We start from the raw sequence: 17,043 nt of genomic DNA on the forward strand, positions 1-17,043 counted from the left end.
GCCCTGGAGTAGATGGGAGAGTTGCTCCCATGCTGCTTTAACAGTATTGAAGAACCATAAATTCGCTGCTCTGGGACGTGCAGGGGGTAGGGAAAGAAGGGACTCCTTCTATGAAAACATCCTGCTAAGTGTAGCATCAGCAAGCAAAACAAAACAGATTAATATAATCTCAGATAGGACTTAATCCTAAAATCATAACTCTGATGAAATTCCCACTGCCTGCTGTGACAACCCCATGTGAGTAAGAAACAACAAAACAGCTGTGCAGCAGAAGCACAAAGCTGCAAGTTGCCCAATACTTAATTTCATATTTTCTTTCCAAGATGTTTTTTGGTTTTGAACTACAAGAAAGATGCTCTATCCCAACTCAGCGCAGTGCTTGTGAACGGGGTGTGTGTGTGGGGGGTGGGGTTACAAATGTTGATGTCAATAAGGTGTTTTTTGTTGTTGTTTTTGTTCTCTTTTAGTATACTTCACATTTAGGACACTTCTAGGACTCAGCCTAATGCATTCTTCCCCTGCTGTGTACTTGGGGGAAGTAGTGGGTGAAAACAGACTTTTTCTTAACCCAATTCACTCCCTAAGACTGTTGCATCTTGGTAAAGAGAGCTCCTTAGCAAGGCATTCAAGTGACATTAAGTGAAAGTATTTTTCAGAAGGACTTAAAGTCATGTTCCATGTTTGCATTTCATAGTTCTTCAATCACTTTTACTACTTTATCTTTTTTTCCCTCACTCGTTGAGCAACAGATGCACAAAAAAGGGAAACAGAGAACATGACTATTTGCAAAATACTGCCAAGTGTATGAAACAAACATACTAAATTTTAAAATAGCAAATTTGCTTCCTCCTAATTCAGAGCATATAAATTGTACGGGCTGTATCTTTTACCTACTGATATTACGTTTTCAGAGAGAAGCCTTATCTTTCAAGCCAGTTCCATCTGTCTATCCTGGACTATGAAAGTGCTTTCTGTACAGCAGCGGCTGGACAAAGCGCATCAGAATTAAAGTAACTGGCACATCAACCTGAAACCATTTTCCTGCACAACTGAGTAAGTGCCCTGCACCTCGAAAGGGGTCACAGTCCTTTTGAAATGGGACTGATGTGCTCGTGAGATACGTTTGCAAGCACACCCATTTTACAGTCTGCCTCTGGTTGCACAAGCCCTGCGAGATAGCCTGTTGGCAATGCTGACTCAGGGCTGACTCAGAGTGCCATGCATGAATCACGGCTGCCACATCCTGCAGCACCTGGGGTTTGCTTTGGGAGTCTCCCAACTGATATTACCCAGCTTTTAAGCTTTCACTGGGAACATAACACAATATGGAGTGGCTCAGGCCAACAGTGAGCTTTTAAAAGGCTTCTGACAGAAACATGAGAGTGAACAAGAGAGACAAAGAAGAAATTCACTCACTGCTGGCCAAAATCCAAAATGCCCAAAGATGACACAAGCAAACTCGCTAAGAAGCAACTGCAGCTACTTAGATGAGGCAGTGAACAAGCTGACCAAACTCCCTAATGTGGCTTTTCTAAATGTTAATGCCTTTCTCAGTGGGGAAAGAATCTCTTCATCCATGCTCCACAGAGGCTACGTGTACTAAGCTAGCCATTTGTTCCCTCCCTAGGCATCACACGCTCAATGCTCAAATCAGTACTAACTTTGGACTGACTGAAAGCTCGGACGTTAGGTGCAAACCAATCCAAAAGGATTGCTAAAATAAAACAAAACACAAAACCAACCAAACAAACAAAAAAAAGAACAATGGAAGATAATTTAATAGAGGAAGTCTAGGTGGCCTGGGTTGGGATTTGGGTTAGTGGCCACAGCTGGCACCCAGGTGACCACCTACAGAGACCGAGCGGACGGTGAGGCTGGAAGGAGCCCTCACCTGAGGGCCTCAGCAGAGGAAGGTGCCTGGGGGGAGCGAGGGCAGGGAGGCGGGCGCACGTTCTCACCTGAGGCTGCTGTAGCGTTTGTAGGGGTTGAAGCTGCTGCTTGGTTCCGAGCATGAGCAGGGATGAGGATCGAAGCCAGAGATGGGTTACTTGACAGTTCTGGAGGGGAGGTGGAACAAACAGAGTTAGCTCATCCTACAGAAAGGGCCCCCCATGCAGGTGCAGCCCCTCAGGCTCCCCACCCCGACCAGTAACCTCGGGCAAAATGCATGCCCTTACAGCCAAAGGTCACGTCATGTTTTTCTTCTCTGCTGACCAGTGGGAGGAAACCACGGCAATATTCAGCAGGCAGTCTCCAGAGCAAGACTGACAGTACTGCAAGTAGTGATACAAGGGAATGATTTCCTAGAGAAAGAATGTGGCTTGGGAGTTAGCAAAGAACTGATCAAGCCTGTTGCATTTCAACAGCCTGATAATGCATTTTCCTTCCCAAACCTGGAAGAATTCCCTTCACAAACCCACTTGCAATCAGTCTGAAGGAGAAGGCTGATAACAGTGGCACTGCTTTGGGCACCGGTTCAGCAAGCAAGCAGCTGTCACAGTTGCTCCAAGAGCTTCAGGGGTTCAGTTCTTTGGCTCACTCAAGCTTCACTTCTCAAGGACCTGGAAACCTAAGACCAATCTCACAGCAGTCTCCTTGAGTGAGGCCAAGGAGAGATGACATCTCCTTTAAAAGTACAGGAAAAGGCAAAGGGAGCGGAGTTGCTGGGTAATTTAAATGGGCAACAACACGACACAACCCTTCTTTCTGAAGACATTAACCAAGGTAAAAACAGTTTTAGGCTCCAAATCTAATACAGCTTCAGTGTGCATCAGGATGAGAAATAGGCATCTTAAAGCCACAACTGTGGGAGGATTAAGGGCAATGCATTGCCAACAACTGACAATCTGCTGGCGCCCTTTCAAGAGAATCCAGTGTCTCACAGAAGGTGGGACCGAGCCAAGACAAGACAGGTCCTGTTTGTTTCAGAAACAGGAGCGACTGTCTCTTGAGAAAGCAACATCCGGTGGAAAGGATGTGAACAGTCACCTCAAGGAAGGATGACTGATGATTTCTGAAGCTCCAAGAGGTCATCTGGAGGAGAAATGGGAATAGGCAGCTTTTAAATAACATCTCCAGATAGCAAGAGCTGTACAGAAACCAGTCCAAATCACTCTGTGGGTTCGGTAAGGTGGTTTTGTACACAGTCATAAATTACCTGAGTTCCTTTTTAAGAGCCTATTGCTTTTCCTTAACAAAAGCTTTAAATTTAGGGCCTAAAAGGACTGGTAGTCTATTTGATTTTTTTTTTCTCCTTTATGTTAATTTACTGCTGCAAAGGCAAGATGCAGAAGACTCTCACCTGCTTACAAGCTTCTTATTAATACCTACTTTGAGACTGTATTTAGGCACTTATAAACACGAGTTGCCGTCCAGAACCCAACAGAAGCTGCTGCATTACCTGCAACCTATTCAATCTATCCCCTGTAATGCTACATTCAAGTCAAAGCAGACCTAGTCTTTCTTGAAAGCTTCAATACTCAAAACCTTTGTACAAATACCAATCCTCAAATTCATATGAGAATAATTTGGAATGTATACATTCATAATATAATTCAGAATTCAGAAGTCTCCATTTTATGGAAAAATAAACTGGCCAAACACGAAACCTTTGAATTAAAAGCTGAACACAAGTGATAAACCTATACTTTAACACTATCTTGGCTATTAGCTATTCTGTGTAAGAAAATATTGCTGCTTTAGTATTTTCTCCAAAGCTTTTTCTCAAATCTGTTGCTATAGGGAGTCTGCCATTCACCTCACTCTTTTTAAAGTTTCTGTTATCCACGCATTCTCTCCTGCCCATCACTGGCAGTAATATGGGACTAAGACCCAAACAAAAGCTGAGCTGAAACATCAAGGAAACCAAATGACATTTGCTACCTTTTGGTGCTAAGCAGCACTTCAAGGATGTGGCTACCCTCTGACAGCATCTCTGCAGCCAGATTGCCAGGGCCAAAAAGCCAGCTGATGTGACAGAAAAATACTGCTGCAATGGCACTTGGATCCCATTCTGACTGCTCCCATACTTTCACGTAATACTGTCAGAATACCTCCTTTCACAGCACCCATTACGGAGAATATACTGTTTTTTTGTTGCTTTAAGGCAAGCACAAGTGTTTCTCTGAAGCTACCATGAAGAAGTTACATAGGGACTAAATGGCTGATATTGTTCCCTTCTTCAGAAACCTCACGTTATCTTAATTGGCATGAAGCTGCCTAAGCTCACCATGCTACAAACATCTTGGTACTCTGCTTAGAGCAGCAGGCCAATCCAGACAAGAACTAATCAGAGCAAACTGAACTCTCTTGGCTGAAGTTTAATAATAGCTTTGCTTCAAAGCTTGTTTGAACTTTTGTTCTGCCGTATCTTTGCGGCTATCACATCTGTGAGACTGAGATGTCAACACTGAGCAAAAGGCTTGGCCCGTGGTACCAGCAGTCTATGAAGGACTGAGACCCTCTGTTCTCAGTGACTCCACCACAGTATTTGGACAAGCTCTGGAACTATAACCTGCTTATCTAAATCAAATTTGTGTTAATCACAGGCAATACTGCTGCAAGAAGGTATTGCAATCAAGGCAATCCAGATAGAGCTTTTGATATTATCATGTGAACAGAGTAGTGATCCCAAGTCATTTAAGAGTCAACTCTGGTTCACATCAGCTGGGGGAACACCTCTGGCTTTCTCCTGATCAAATTGTGCCACTTGCATCCAGTGCACATCTCCAATAAGGAGCTCCAATGAAAATGTTCAGTTTTACCAGAACACCAGGTTATCTTCATTTCCCAAACACAATCAAATGCTTTGTGTTGGGAAATAACAATGCTGAAAAAGAGCACTGAACTAAGTTTGGTATGTCAGTGCTCCCAGAATGCCTTGGAAAAATTAGTCTTACTTTATTTACTTTGTCAGAATAACAAACTTTCCATGTTACTCAAGTTATTCCAGTAGTTTCTCTTCAAATCAGAAGAGTGCTGGAATCAGCACAGGCTTCATATTCTTTTCTTCACTGCTCCCTGAGCATGCCCTGAGAAGAAATACTGTCTAAAAAAAAATCAAAAAAAAAACCCTAGATGACACTCAAATAGTCACACTAAGGATTTTTGGTCACATTGAAGCAGTTTGGATATAAATGAAGTTTTTTTTGTTTTGTTTTGTTTTTTAAACTTCTGAAGAAAGGTCACAAGCCAGCCCCATTTTTTCTGATTAAAAATGCACTCTAGCACCAAGCATTTGTCATCAAGAAGCAATTATAGCCATTCCTAAGTGCTGAATCACAGGAGAATTTTACAATTTTCAATGGCTAACACGGAGCAACGGTAACATTTGTGATCCAGCACAATCACTGACATGTTATAAGAAGTTTATTAAAATGTAGTAATTTTACAGATTGTTTGAAAATTCAGCTTCTAAGAGAAAAAAAAAGTTTCCTGTGCTTCAGGTCTAACAGTCACTGAACTGCAGCACTGTGGCTACTACAGATACTTCCTTGGACAAAAATAATTTTTGCAAACTCCAATTAGCACATAGCATTTGTTTAAATACTAAGAAAAACTTCCAGTCAAGACAGTAAGAATGATCAGATAAAGTTCTCTTCAGCAGCTCTCATCTATAAAGTAAAGCAAGCATCTATGTGCCCCAGAACTACTGCTGGCAGCCGAAGACCATGATCTCTATCTTCCATATACTCTCAAAGTTTTTTTTTTCTAGACCAGCGCCTAGATCAGCAGATTTTGTATGACGCCTGGGTTCTTTCTGAAAATCAATTCATGACAGTAATGATCAGATATATGTTATTTCGAACAGTTTTGCCTTCGAGCAGCTACCTCCTACTCCATGGGTTGCAGTCAACTTGCTATAGCCAAATGAAACACTTCTTTTAAAATTTAATATTGTCTGTTGAAAACAAACGCTATTCAAAACAAAAGGATGTCTTTCATTACTTTCTCAGTAACCACAGATGACTTAACATGCATTATCATCACATCCGATTTCCAACGACCTGATCTGTTTCCCAGATGTGATTTCTGCTCTGCATTAGCCACTCTGATGGGGTCTTTGTGCAGTCTGGCTGAGGACTTCACAGTGGTCACAGGAGGAGCAGAAGTCCCTCGAATATCTTGAGGTCATAGTCAGGACTGCTGCTACATGAGACTTATTACTGCACATTTATTACTTACAAAGGTCTGAAAATCACTGAGCTAAGCTATTTACTTATACTTAAAATTCTGGTTAGCTTTTTTTGGCTGGTGACCTGCAACACAGCTCATGTGGAAGTACATTAATGACCAGCCTCTGTCCTGTATTCTCTTTCTAGATGCTAAAACTGGCACCTGCCAATGACATAAACCTGCTTTTTTGAATCTTAAGGACCTCACTCCATTGGAAGCAATTTCTCTTGCCATTCCCATGAGTCACTGTGCAAAGGGAGAACACATCAGCTCTCTACGATGGCAAATAAGGAGCTATAAATTTGCTTGAGGATTAGCTTACCCAGCAGTTCCCACTTTGCCTGGGGGAAACCAGGGACAAATTCCCAATATATACATTTATTTTTTCCCTAAGGATTTTTGAAGGACTTGCTACGGAGCTTTCCACGCCTTTTTAAAATTCTTGTTTTAATTATGTTAAAATTGGGCCTATCTGCTACATGAAGATACAATTAAAAATGAATACTTTTAGAAAGAACAAAGGCAAAGCTGTATTAAGACACTAGGATCAAAACTATCTTAGTGACTGAATATGGCCTTGCAGTGGAAAGAAAACACAGTTCATGAATACTTTAATATGGAAGTATCTGTAACAACTCCCAGATTCTCAGCAACAGCTGCAGTAGTCAGCATGGAGGCCAGAGACAGAAGCACAAGCTCTTTTCACAATACTAGCAACACCTGGGCAATGCTGTGAGACTGCTGATGCTGTGGTGGCAGTCTGTTGAAAACACTGACTGCTCCAATGCTTTCTCCCCTCAAGTGGTAGTAAGGCCCTGTGCGTGCATTTATGAAAACTACTGTCAAAATACTTTAAAGTTTTCAGGCTCTGGAAATGCCTTAGTATATATTCAACAGATTTACCTTCTGCAAGGAAGCCATTCAAAACTAGTTAGAAGTTCATGTTTGGGCAGGTTTTCGTTTGTTGGTTTGTTATTGTTTTAGATTAAAGGGCTCCAAAAGTTCAAGCAAAGGACTCTGTTCCACATTTTGACAGATGGACATCACATGCACTGAAGAGTCTGAAAAACTACATTGACGCTAACTGAGCCAAAAGGTGTTTTAGACTTCCAGCAGAAAATGCACACAGATCTATTCTTGCTCAAAGGGTGAGAACTTGCAACTAATCACTTAACATTCAAAAAAATGCTGCAAAATTAATTACTAGTGTATTTGTATGCCATACTTCTCACATTCTCGCCATACTTCTCACATTCTCTGTCTTGGCAGGCAAAACTGTACTATAGGGATATCAGTTTTGTATTTCCAATTTCCATGGAAAAAATACATGAATGGTTTCAAAATTTTATAGTGGTCTGGGTTAAAAAAAGTTGTCTGTCATTTCTATAGTTACTAATTTACTGAGTCAATGTGATGCCAGATAAACCGTAGAGTACATAAAATCTCGATGGTAAGATCTCTGTATTTATCTCACATCCAGAACTAAAATGGGCTGCAACACTACGAACTTCCCTGCCAAACCTAATATCCATTACTGCTCGGCATAGCGAGGAGTAGCATTTCAGGTACAAAGGAGCAGGAACATCTCCAAAATGATAAATTAATCTCCACAGTCCACTGACTGTGGTATTTCACGCAAATACATCAGACACTAAACTGCAAACGTAAACCTTCCTGATGTAATCAGAGAATAATAGCCTTTGGTCACCCAGACTAAATGTGAATCAGAATCTGAAAATCCCTTAACCCATTTCTACAAGTTCCTGTTCTCTCTTTCTGAAATGGATGGCTGGCCACACAATCAATTAATATCTCTAGTCCTACTTGGGGACTTTTTTTTTTTTTTTTTAAAAACTTTTGAAGGAGCAATGTCTGCATGACAAATATTTATCAGTGCTTCTTCCTAAAGCAGCGATCTTCAATGCTCACAGGCTACCTTGAGTGGTGAAATTGAAGAGTGCAGGTTTATCTCGCCCATTTGGTAACTTGACATTTGGGTCCCGTAGTTCATCAAAGAAAGAGTGTGCACAGGCCTCCAGGGGAGTCAGGCGGGCAGTGGGGGTGTACTCCAACAGGCGGCTACATAGCGCAATCGCTTCTGGTGGAGTGCGGGGCCGGAAGACCTGAAAGAAAGAAGCAAGGAAAAACAGGTTGTCTGGGTATATTTCTTTTTCTTTGCTGACCAGCAGCAAGCCAGAGCAATTAAACCTCTCATTGCCCAATGTGTTGGAACAAACTTGTGTTTGTACTAATCAATGTCCTCCAGCGAGGATGGGAAAATCCAGTTCCTGGGGTTGAGAAAGGGTTAATTGCAAAGTCTTGCACTTGAGTGAAGGTGCAATGCCAGCAAGAGACTTCATGAGAGCGCACTCAGAAAAACAACTGGAAGAATGAAGGGGAAACTCATTCAAAAATCATGACAAACACACACAGGTACTATCAGCCATGCACATGGGGTGGAGTGAAGGTGGGGAGAAGGGTTTAAATGAGCAGGAGTCACTGAATGTAAAAATTGAATGGGGTCCCACTACATTTATTTTATTTTATTTTTTTGCTAGTGAATGAAGTCTTACTAACATGGACTTTTGCAGGCAGCAGGTCAGATTGTTGCTATGGAGGCTGCTGTTCAACTTTGGAGAACAACAAGGAAAGCATGGGTGGGGTGCAGGAAATGTCTAGCTCTAATTTGCAAGTTACTCCTTCCTTGACCTTATTCTGGCAAGTCATTCCCACAGATTTATTGGGATAATTCTTGCGTATTTGGTACATGTAAGGACAGCTGAAAGCTGTGTCAAGAGAACCAACTGTTACTCTACCAGATTTTTACCTTAAGTGACTACAAAACAGAGCTCACAGCAGTTATTCACTGCAGCTTTTTTTAAAAACCTTTCAAGAACAGTTCTACACAACCCTAATCACATCCCCATCTTCCTTTCCCCTTACGTCAAAAGCAAAATAGAAGTTAATTATGTACTTGACCTGGATGGCCTCCTCAAGCACTTCTCTCTCGCTATGTTACAGGTGATGCACAGGCTGGGGAAAAGGCAGCGGGGTGGGTGCAAGCATTAAGTTTGGGTGCCAGCATTTTCTGATAAAAATTGAGCTAATCCAAAATGCTTTTGCACCAGGGCAGGCAGACCCAATCCACACAGCACTAAGCAGAAATAAATCAGCGTGTGACTAACTAACTGCAGACTAGGAACTTGCACAGGCTCTCCTTAGGTAGCTGTAAACCAAAGCCACCTGTGCTCTTGTGAATGGGAATCAGACACAAGCCAAGTTCTCCAGGGACCAGAGCTGCGTCCCCTGGGTGCTCAGGGGCACCTGTGTGATTTCCAGTGCATGCTGTGCTAGCTCCTGTGGCTGGGAATCCCAGCTCATGAGGTCAACGGGTGAAGGACTGGAGGAGCAGAATTTATTTCTACTACCAGGTAGTGGCATAGTAAACCAAAAACGCTTAGTGTGAGACCTAGAGGGACAAAAAGAAGGACTTCAGCTTAATGCTGACAAACTGCCAGCAGCAAACTCGTGCTGCCTGCTGTGTGTGAACATGCTTGTACGTGGAGGGGCAGCAAAGGCTGCTCTGCTGCTTGGTGTCGAGGCCTGCTGCCTCCACAGCTGGGATTACTGCCCACAGTGCACAGTGGAGGCAAGCACCACTCCCAAGTCACCACTGACCAGAATAAAACGTAAGACTGTCTCCAATTAAAAAACCAAAAAGGTCTTTTTTTTTTTTTTAAACCTTGTGGTGAGTAGAGTAAATGAGCGTGTCTTGAGGTAAAACCACAGAATTGAAGTGTTCTGATATTTACCAGGAGGTAAAACTACTGAGGTCTCCCTCTTGTACCTTCTTGATGGTGTTTTATCAGGCTTGATTTACCACAGCTTGAAACTACAGCACTTCACTCTTAGCTGTGTTTTACCCTCAGGACAGTTCACTTACCAGCCACTACACAGATTTAAAACAAAACAAAAAAAAATCCCCTACATAAGTTTTTTTTCTTCTTCTTCCTTAAGGCAAAGACGACAAGCCCCTATCTTGAGCAAATTAGTGGGCAGGCAGAGCAACAAATCTGCCATCTATAAAAGGAGTAGACTCATTTGTCCACTCTTAAGCTCTTCATGTTAGAGTCGGTGAAACCCTGACAGCTGCTTCCTAAATTCTGCTGAGAACTGCTTCGCCTGCCTTTGGATCAGGAACCAGTCACTCGGGGCAGGCAGTTTCTGAGGGTGACCCTCACTGTTTCAGAATGAGGGAGGGGAAAAAATCCAACTATTACAAGTCCTCACACAGCTTCCTTTCCCCTGCAAAAAGTCGCGTTTAACACATGACATGAGTTAAAGGTCTAAGCCTATGTCCTCTATATCACCTTGTGTTAAAACAGTCACCTGGCTGCTGCCTCAAGGATGCTCTCTCAACTCAAATATTCCAGTTCTAGCATTTTTTCTCCTTTTTTCAAGACTAGGCCTAGTAATTTGAAAAAACGTTTTAAGTACATACCCGTACTCCTGAGGTGAAATGTCCTGTTCCTGACGAGTCCTAAAGATGATAATGCAGTGAAATAATCCAAACAGGGGGAGTCAATCCAAAAGAGAATAGTCCAGCAAGGAAAAATATATCCAATATTATAAGAAATCCACGGTGTGGGGGACATAGAAAATGTTTATACAATTAGAAACTTTAAACATCAGTCTCCATAGCAGCAAGTCCAACTTCACCACAGTGTATGCCAAAAAATTGATTGTGCAATGGTGAGGCATAGTATAGAAACATTTCTCTATTAAATTTATGTTCCAATGCCAGTGCATTTACTAAAAAAATAAAATAAAAAATTGAAATCAAAACTCTTAACTTGAACTAAAAGGGTAATTGAAATTCCCATCATAAAGAATTTTCAGTCCTGGGTCCTGGATATAATGTCAGAATATGGGGCCAAATTAGTTTGTCTCCAAAGGTGCATCCCACTTGTAAATCTGTCCCAGAGACACAATGCAAACTTTTTTTTTTTTTTTCAAAAAAAAAAAGCAAACCAAAAACCGAAAAACCAACCCCCCTAGCAATTTATAATTGGTGCTGAAGAGAAAATAAAAAATCTGGGCTCTGTACTTTGAATTTGGATGCTTTAAATTTGCGTGAGCTACGAGTGCCTCAGGCCGCCGCGGATTATTCTCATTTTTGGATTGACTTCCCCCACCACTGGATTTTGTTTGCTGACGTGATCTCTTTAGGATTCTTCAAGAACTGGACAAACCACCTCAGGAGTGCGGGTATGGACTGAATTTCATTCTATGGCGGGTTTTTCCCCCTCATACCGTCGCACCCCTTGCTTAAGAAATTTTCCCTCAATTTGTCTCCCTCCCCCCCACCCCCCGCTTTTGAATAACGCCCTAAAAATAAAAGCAACCCCCCTGCTTCTTTTAGCTCTTCTGATCCGACACAGTTCCAACCGGGAAGGCTGCCGAATTCACCCACCGAGAACTACACCAGAGGCTGCCACCCTCCAGCAGGACACGAGCAGGGGACGGTCACAGGCCCATCACGCCGGCGCTCCGCCGTACGCATTGCAGTGGGAGGACGGACGGCAGGACTCCCCAGGAGCTGTGAAGCCTCCCCCCGGGCTCGGGCTGTGGTGAGAGCTTAAGGTCTAGGTAGTTCTCAGTGAGGGAATTGAGTTAGCAAATAATCCGCGGATTATTTTTTTAGTCTGCGGACTAAAATTTAGTGCACGGACTAAAATCCGGCCCGTCAGAGCAAGGTCTGTCTCAGTCTAAGATACATCTGGGTGAAAGCAAAAGGAAAAAAAAAAAAAGGAAAGAAAAAAGGAGAAAGGAAATAAAAGGAAAAAAAAAAAGCTAAGTGCACAAAGTAAAGTGTTTGGGCAGACTAACATTTAGTATGCAGACTAAATATGGCCGGGCAAAATGCACAGCAAGTCCACAAACAAAAACAAAAATAAAACACTGACAGGAACTTTTAAAGCAATCAAATACTACCCCACCGGCGCAGCAATTCATTTTTCTAAAATGAAACAAGACCTTTTGTAAGGCTATTTGTCCACAGGAGGGACCGAAGGCTCAAGTTTTCATTTTAAAAAATGAACCTGTTTTGGAGATAAACAAATGCAAAAGAAAGGCTTTACATACAGTATTACTCAAGGAAAATTTGCACTTGCATAACTCAAAACCTCTTGTTTCTGCAAAGCAAATGAATTTCAGGCTGAGACCCAGGTCGCTGTTTTTCTTTTATGTTTTTGGATGAGTTACAAAAATCTCTGAATGATCATGTAAAATGGAAATGCTGACTCATCCAAAACCGCAGCTTTTGGTGCTTTTGTTTTTCTTTCCTTCAGGTTCCAATAAATCCATACCTCACCAAAAAGCTGGGGGACCAGTGCAAGTTCCTTCTTTGTTCAGGCATGCTGGTGATGCTCAAAGGCCAACAGCCCATAACAGGCAGGCAGCAAGGCCAGACACATTGCCTGCCCTCTCTACGTTACACTGCCATCAGCGTGGATTTTTTCATGCAACTCCCTCTTCATTTTTTCAGGAACTACCACCATCTTCGACATTTCAAAAATGATTGCCAAGCCCCTGGTGCACTACTCGGCTCTCATCCCCAGATGACTTCAACTTAGACGAAGCCTTTTGTGTGCTAGCAGAGCAAGCCACATTTTTTCTTTCTGATTTGAAACGGTTCCTACCAGTGTAGTAGAGTTCACACCCTTTCTGAATTTCAATTCTTCCCCCCCACACAAGCACACACACATCGTAAGACGAAAGAAAAAGGATGGAAAGCATGGGGTGCTCCCACTGCACTTCACTGGCATCAGCATTCAGTCCTCAGAGAAAACCACATGGGGCAAGAGCTAAGCATTGTTTTAGCAGAATGCCTGGTCTGACTTTCAGTTCATTGACTTTCCACGCACAACACGGAGCTCCGTCTTCTTGCTCTAATTAAGCGCCAAAGCCAAAGCTCCCCAATGTTACACCAAGGTGCTCCTCCAGCCAACGTGTGCGGAAAGGCATCGCTTCGTGCCATCAGCCACCGCGTTTTGCATGCAGACTGCAAGCCCTGTTAGCACGCTGCGCTCCCTAAGAGAGCAGAGGCTTATTAAAATGACATCTGTTGCTAACGCATCAAGTTTGTGACACCACAGTTAAAAATTTCCTCACCAGCCTCGGAGCCGCGTAGGCCGTGCCAAGAACCACCCACACCCCCGATTGAGGCTGACAGTCTGCGCACATCTCCTTGCAGTTTGTAAGCACATTTTGACGGCACATGCCCCAGACTGGGAAGGAGGGCGACCAAGCCTCTTTGGAAACACTTCAAGATTAGGTAACGGGGAAAGCTCCTCCCTTCAACAGAAAGCTCGCGCTGTTTGCGAGCCATCAAAGTTGTCAGATGTAGGACACGACCATCAAGTCAACTCTTTAAATGCAGTTGCGCAATGCAATTACCACAACTTGACGACACGAAGCAGTGTTTCAGTCGTGCAAGTTAAATGCGGCGTGTCCCTAAACAGAAGGAAAGGGAAGAAACACATCCAAGAGTATCTGTACTGAGCTTCACCTGACAAGGAAACCCAAAGCTAGTGCTCAAGTCCTGCTCTGGGGATCAGCCTCGGCCCAAGACCCCGAGAATTTCCAAATGGCATTTCTGAAATATGCCATTTTGCTATTTTTGAAGCACATAAAACTATGTGATACAAATGAAGACTAAACAAGTCCACCAAAGAGGCACTGGTTTGGGGATTTACCTTAAAATATATATAACCTCCCTGACTTTCTTCTCTGATTGAATCCCTACATTTTTTCCTTAAAAGCATCTCAAAAATAGCAAATGCCTTAGTAGTCAAAAAACCCTGTCAGATGGCACTTCCGCAGGCAGGGAAATAAAGACAGAAGGGTTAAGTGGCTTACAAATGAGCCAACTCAGAACTGGGAACAGAACCAAAAACCTGTCTCCAAAGCTCCTTCGCGTTGAGACCACACACTTCTTACTGGGCTACTTCCATTGAGGGCCTGGCAAAACCAGAACCAACCAGCATTTATCACCCAGGGCATGCTCTGCTTCTACCAGGCTCTATGGGAGGGCAACACAAAGCAAAGCGGAACAAGACAGCTCCCCTTCCCAGAGAGAACCCAAAAAATCCCCTTCTGGAAAGGATCCCAGCCTCAGCAGGGCAGACACTATGAGCAGCTTAGACAGACACGCTGCAACGGGAAAGCAGGACAGCCGGCACGTTACAGAAGCCTTGTTAAACTTAGCTTTTGATTTCTGTATTTGCACTGATGCAAAACATGTCTTAGTGTTACAGACGTGCTCACTTATTTATTATTATATAGTACTTTCTTTACTGCATACAAATTGGGCAGAGGCATGGTAATGTATCACCTGACAAACCTGGCTTCTGTTCTCATGCATTAGATGGAGATAAGGGATTTACACTGTCAGAAATCATTGCTCCTACAAAAGGAGAGGGGAAACATGAACTTGCCAGGAAAAGCTTGTTTTATTTCTTTAAGTTAGTCTCCAGCAGAATTGTTTTTACTCTTTGCCTGAAAAGTCATCACCCACCAAGTGAAAAACAGAACTAGACTCTTCAGAAAGAAACAAGGGTATGGTTTCACACCAGGCAGTCACCTCCAGTTTGCATGGAAAAGACAGTTCTGCCCTTTCCTGGCCATGCATGTCTGCCCTGTTCTCTTGTCCCAGCACGTGTAGCTGGGTCTGAATGATCAGTCAGGTAAGAAAGATGGCCTAGATCCTGAATACTTTTTATTTTTTCCCCCTCAAGAGGTTTTTTGGTACTGTATAAACAAGAATGCAGAAGGGAGGCATCAAGAATATGCAGGTGGGAACTAGAAAGCAGACCCCACTTACGATGAACTTAAGCTAATTATGAAATTGCACCCAAAGAAACATCTAGTCTCCATTGTACCTTCATGTCATTACAAAAGATGAGACCCCAGTCTCAGAAGAGTTTGCAACTTCAATTGAAATGCAAGTCCACTAACAAGATTTCTCACTGGAGACTTTTCAGTTTTCATTTTCTTTTGTCACCAGTTATAATTAGGAGTGACAAAACAAGCTATTTATCCATCTCACTGTTTTGTATTCTTCCTTGAATCTACAGCATGAGCAGTCACTTGGAGGCATTACAAGCAAAACAATCTGCTTAAAACCAGACAAGAACCAGGAGAGCAGGAGTAGGACAGGATGAGGACATGAGGCTGATTCTGGAGAGTGGAAAAAAACTGTCATGAGAGAGAGCAGACTCTTTATGTCCCAGTCCCACAGTGAGGACTGCCTGCTCCAAGTCCAGAAAAACTCAACACTCAAGGAGCAGTGAGTAGTATGGTAAAATGTATACAAAGAGTACACAAACAGACACACACACACAAAATATTTGGTCTGAAATATTTACCCAATATTTTATAATATTAGCAATTTATAATGCAGGCAGAAAAATGGATTATAAACTCAACATCCAAAGCTACTCTACAATACAACACAACCATGTTTCTGTACAACTTCAAACTGTAACCAAGAGTGGCTGGTTGCTTCAGAAAAGGGTCAGAAGGAATATGAACCAGATCCTAAAATTTCATCTTAGACGCTGTTTTCTTCTGCAACAATATTTTGGCTTGAAGACATGGACAGAAGAGCATGCTTAATGGTGTAAATCACAAAAATGTAAGCGCTTATGAAGTTGGAAGGGACCTTGCCTTAATCTGCTGCAACTTTATTGTGATGTGAAGGTCTGTGGTGGCAGGAAGTCCTCCTATATTCATCCAGAAGAATACATTGCAGAAGGGGTGAGATGCACAAAACCTAGACATGACAATTTTTTCCTCCGTCTCTCTTCCACTGTTAGAGAAATGACTCCTGTCTTTTTCTGTTGCCATACTGTCTTGGAAATTAAGATGCAGACACCTGCTACCTATAGATTTGGGGGTGGTGAATGAAGCCATTCTTTGTAGCACACTGAAGACTTACCTAACCAACTGTACATTGAAAAAGCACTTACATGTGTGAACAGTCTTGTATGTATCTTTAGATCAGGAGAAAAACAAGGGCCACTGAACTACAGCACACTAAAGAGCTGCACTGCCCATTTTAAAGAGTTCTGCAGTTGGCTCTGCTTCCATGTCTATCCAATGGAGACAAGGCTGAGAGGTTAAAGATTTGACTAAAGGAAACAACCTTTGCTGATATAACCTGCTGAGTTGAGTTGCTCGCCATCATGAACCACGTGCATGCTTCTAGCTCAGGAGATAAGTCACTTCACCATACTGCCCATTACAGGCAGACGGGTGGAAGTATCCTTGGAAGGAAAAAAAAAATCCAAACATGTCATCTCTTCCATGTAGAAGTGGCCTCAAGTACATAATTCTATTATGTACTACAGTGCTACCCAAATAAGATCCTTTACCAGCTGGAGGTGGGAATGTGGTAGGACAGCCATCACAGACAGGCATTTTTCATATTTTTGGAAATAATCACAGAACAGTCTTTGTTTTTCATAACCCAAAGGGCTTGAGATATGAAGGTAGCATCTGATTCATGCCAGGATAAAGGCCAGCTGTAACAGGGCCATGGCAAGCAATGCCAAGCTAACACAAGCTTATGAAGCACGCATTTATACCTTTCTTCAGCCATGCCATTGCCCCTGGCCTCCTTCAAAAAGGCCGAAAGATTGAGAGAAAACTAACAAAAGCTGAACTTCAACAACCCTATGACATACAATCTTGCATTTGATCTCAGATTTTCTTTTGGGCTTTCCGGTCACACAATTATGAAGTGTAGACGAAGCTTAGACAGAAGAAGATAAATGAGGATAAAGATTAGTAGCAGAGATCAGACCG

At 42.6% G+C, this 17,043-nt stretch overlaps 1 protein-coding gene across 2 annotated transcripts in view; it reads right to left on the reverse strand.

Annotated features, from left to right (window-relative positions):
- GSK3B (glycogen synthase kinase 3 beta) overlaps positions 1-17,043 on the reverse strand; it is a 146,408-nt gene that overhangs the window by 6,393 nt on the left and 122,972 nt on the right. The window contains exons 9-11 of one of the 2 annotated variants that reach the window (XM_035540406.2): positions 10,676-10,714; positions 8,111-8,297; positions 1,959-2,057 (exon numbers count right to left, since the gene is read on the reverse strand). In XM_035540406.2, the coding sequence (XP_035396299.1) occupies positions 1,959-2,057; positions 8,111-8,297; positions 10,676-10,714 (325 nt within the window). The remainder of the gene's footprint in view (positions 1-1,958; positions 2,058-8,110; positions 8,298-10,675; positions 10,715-17,043) is intronic. The other variant, XM_035540407.2, reaches the window with a different exon arrangement.

The sequence above is a fragment of the Cygnus atratus genome, chromosome 1, assembly GCF_013377495.2.
Source record: "Cygnus atratus isolate AKBS03 ecotype Queensland, Australia chromosome 1, CAtr_DNAZoo_HiC_assembly, whole genome shotgun sequence".
Taxonomy (NCBI): Eukaryota; Metazoa; Chordata; class Aves; order Anseriformes; family Anatidae; genus Cygnus; species Cygnus atratus.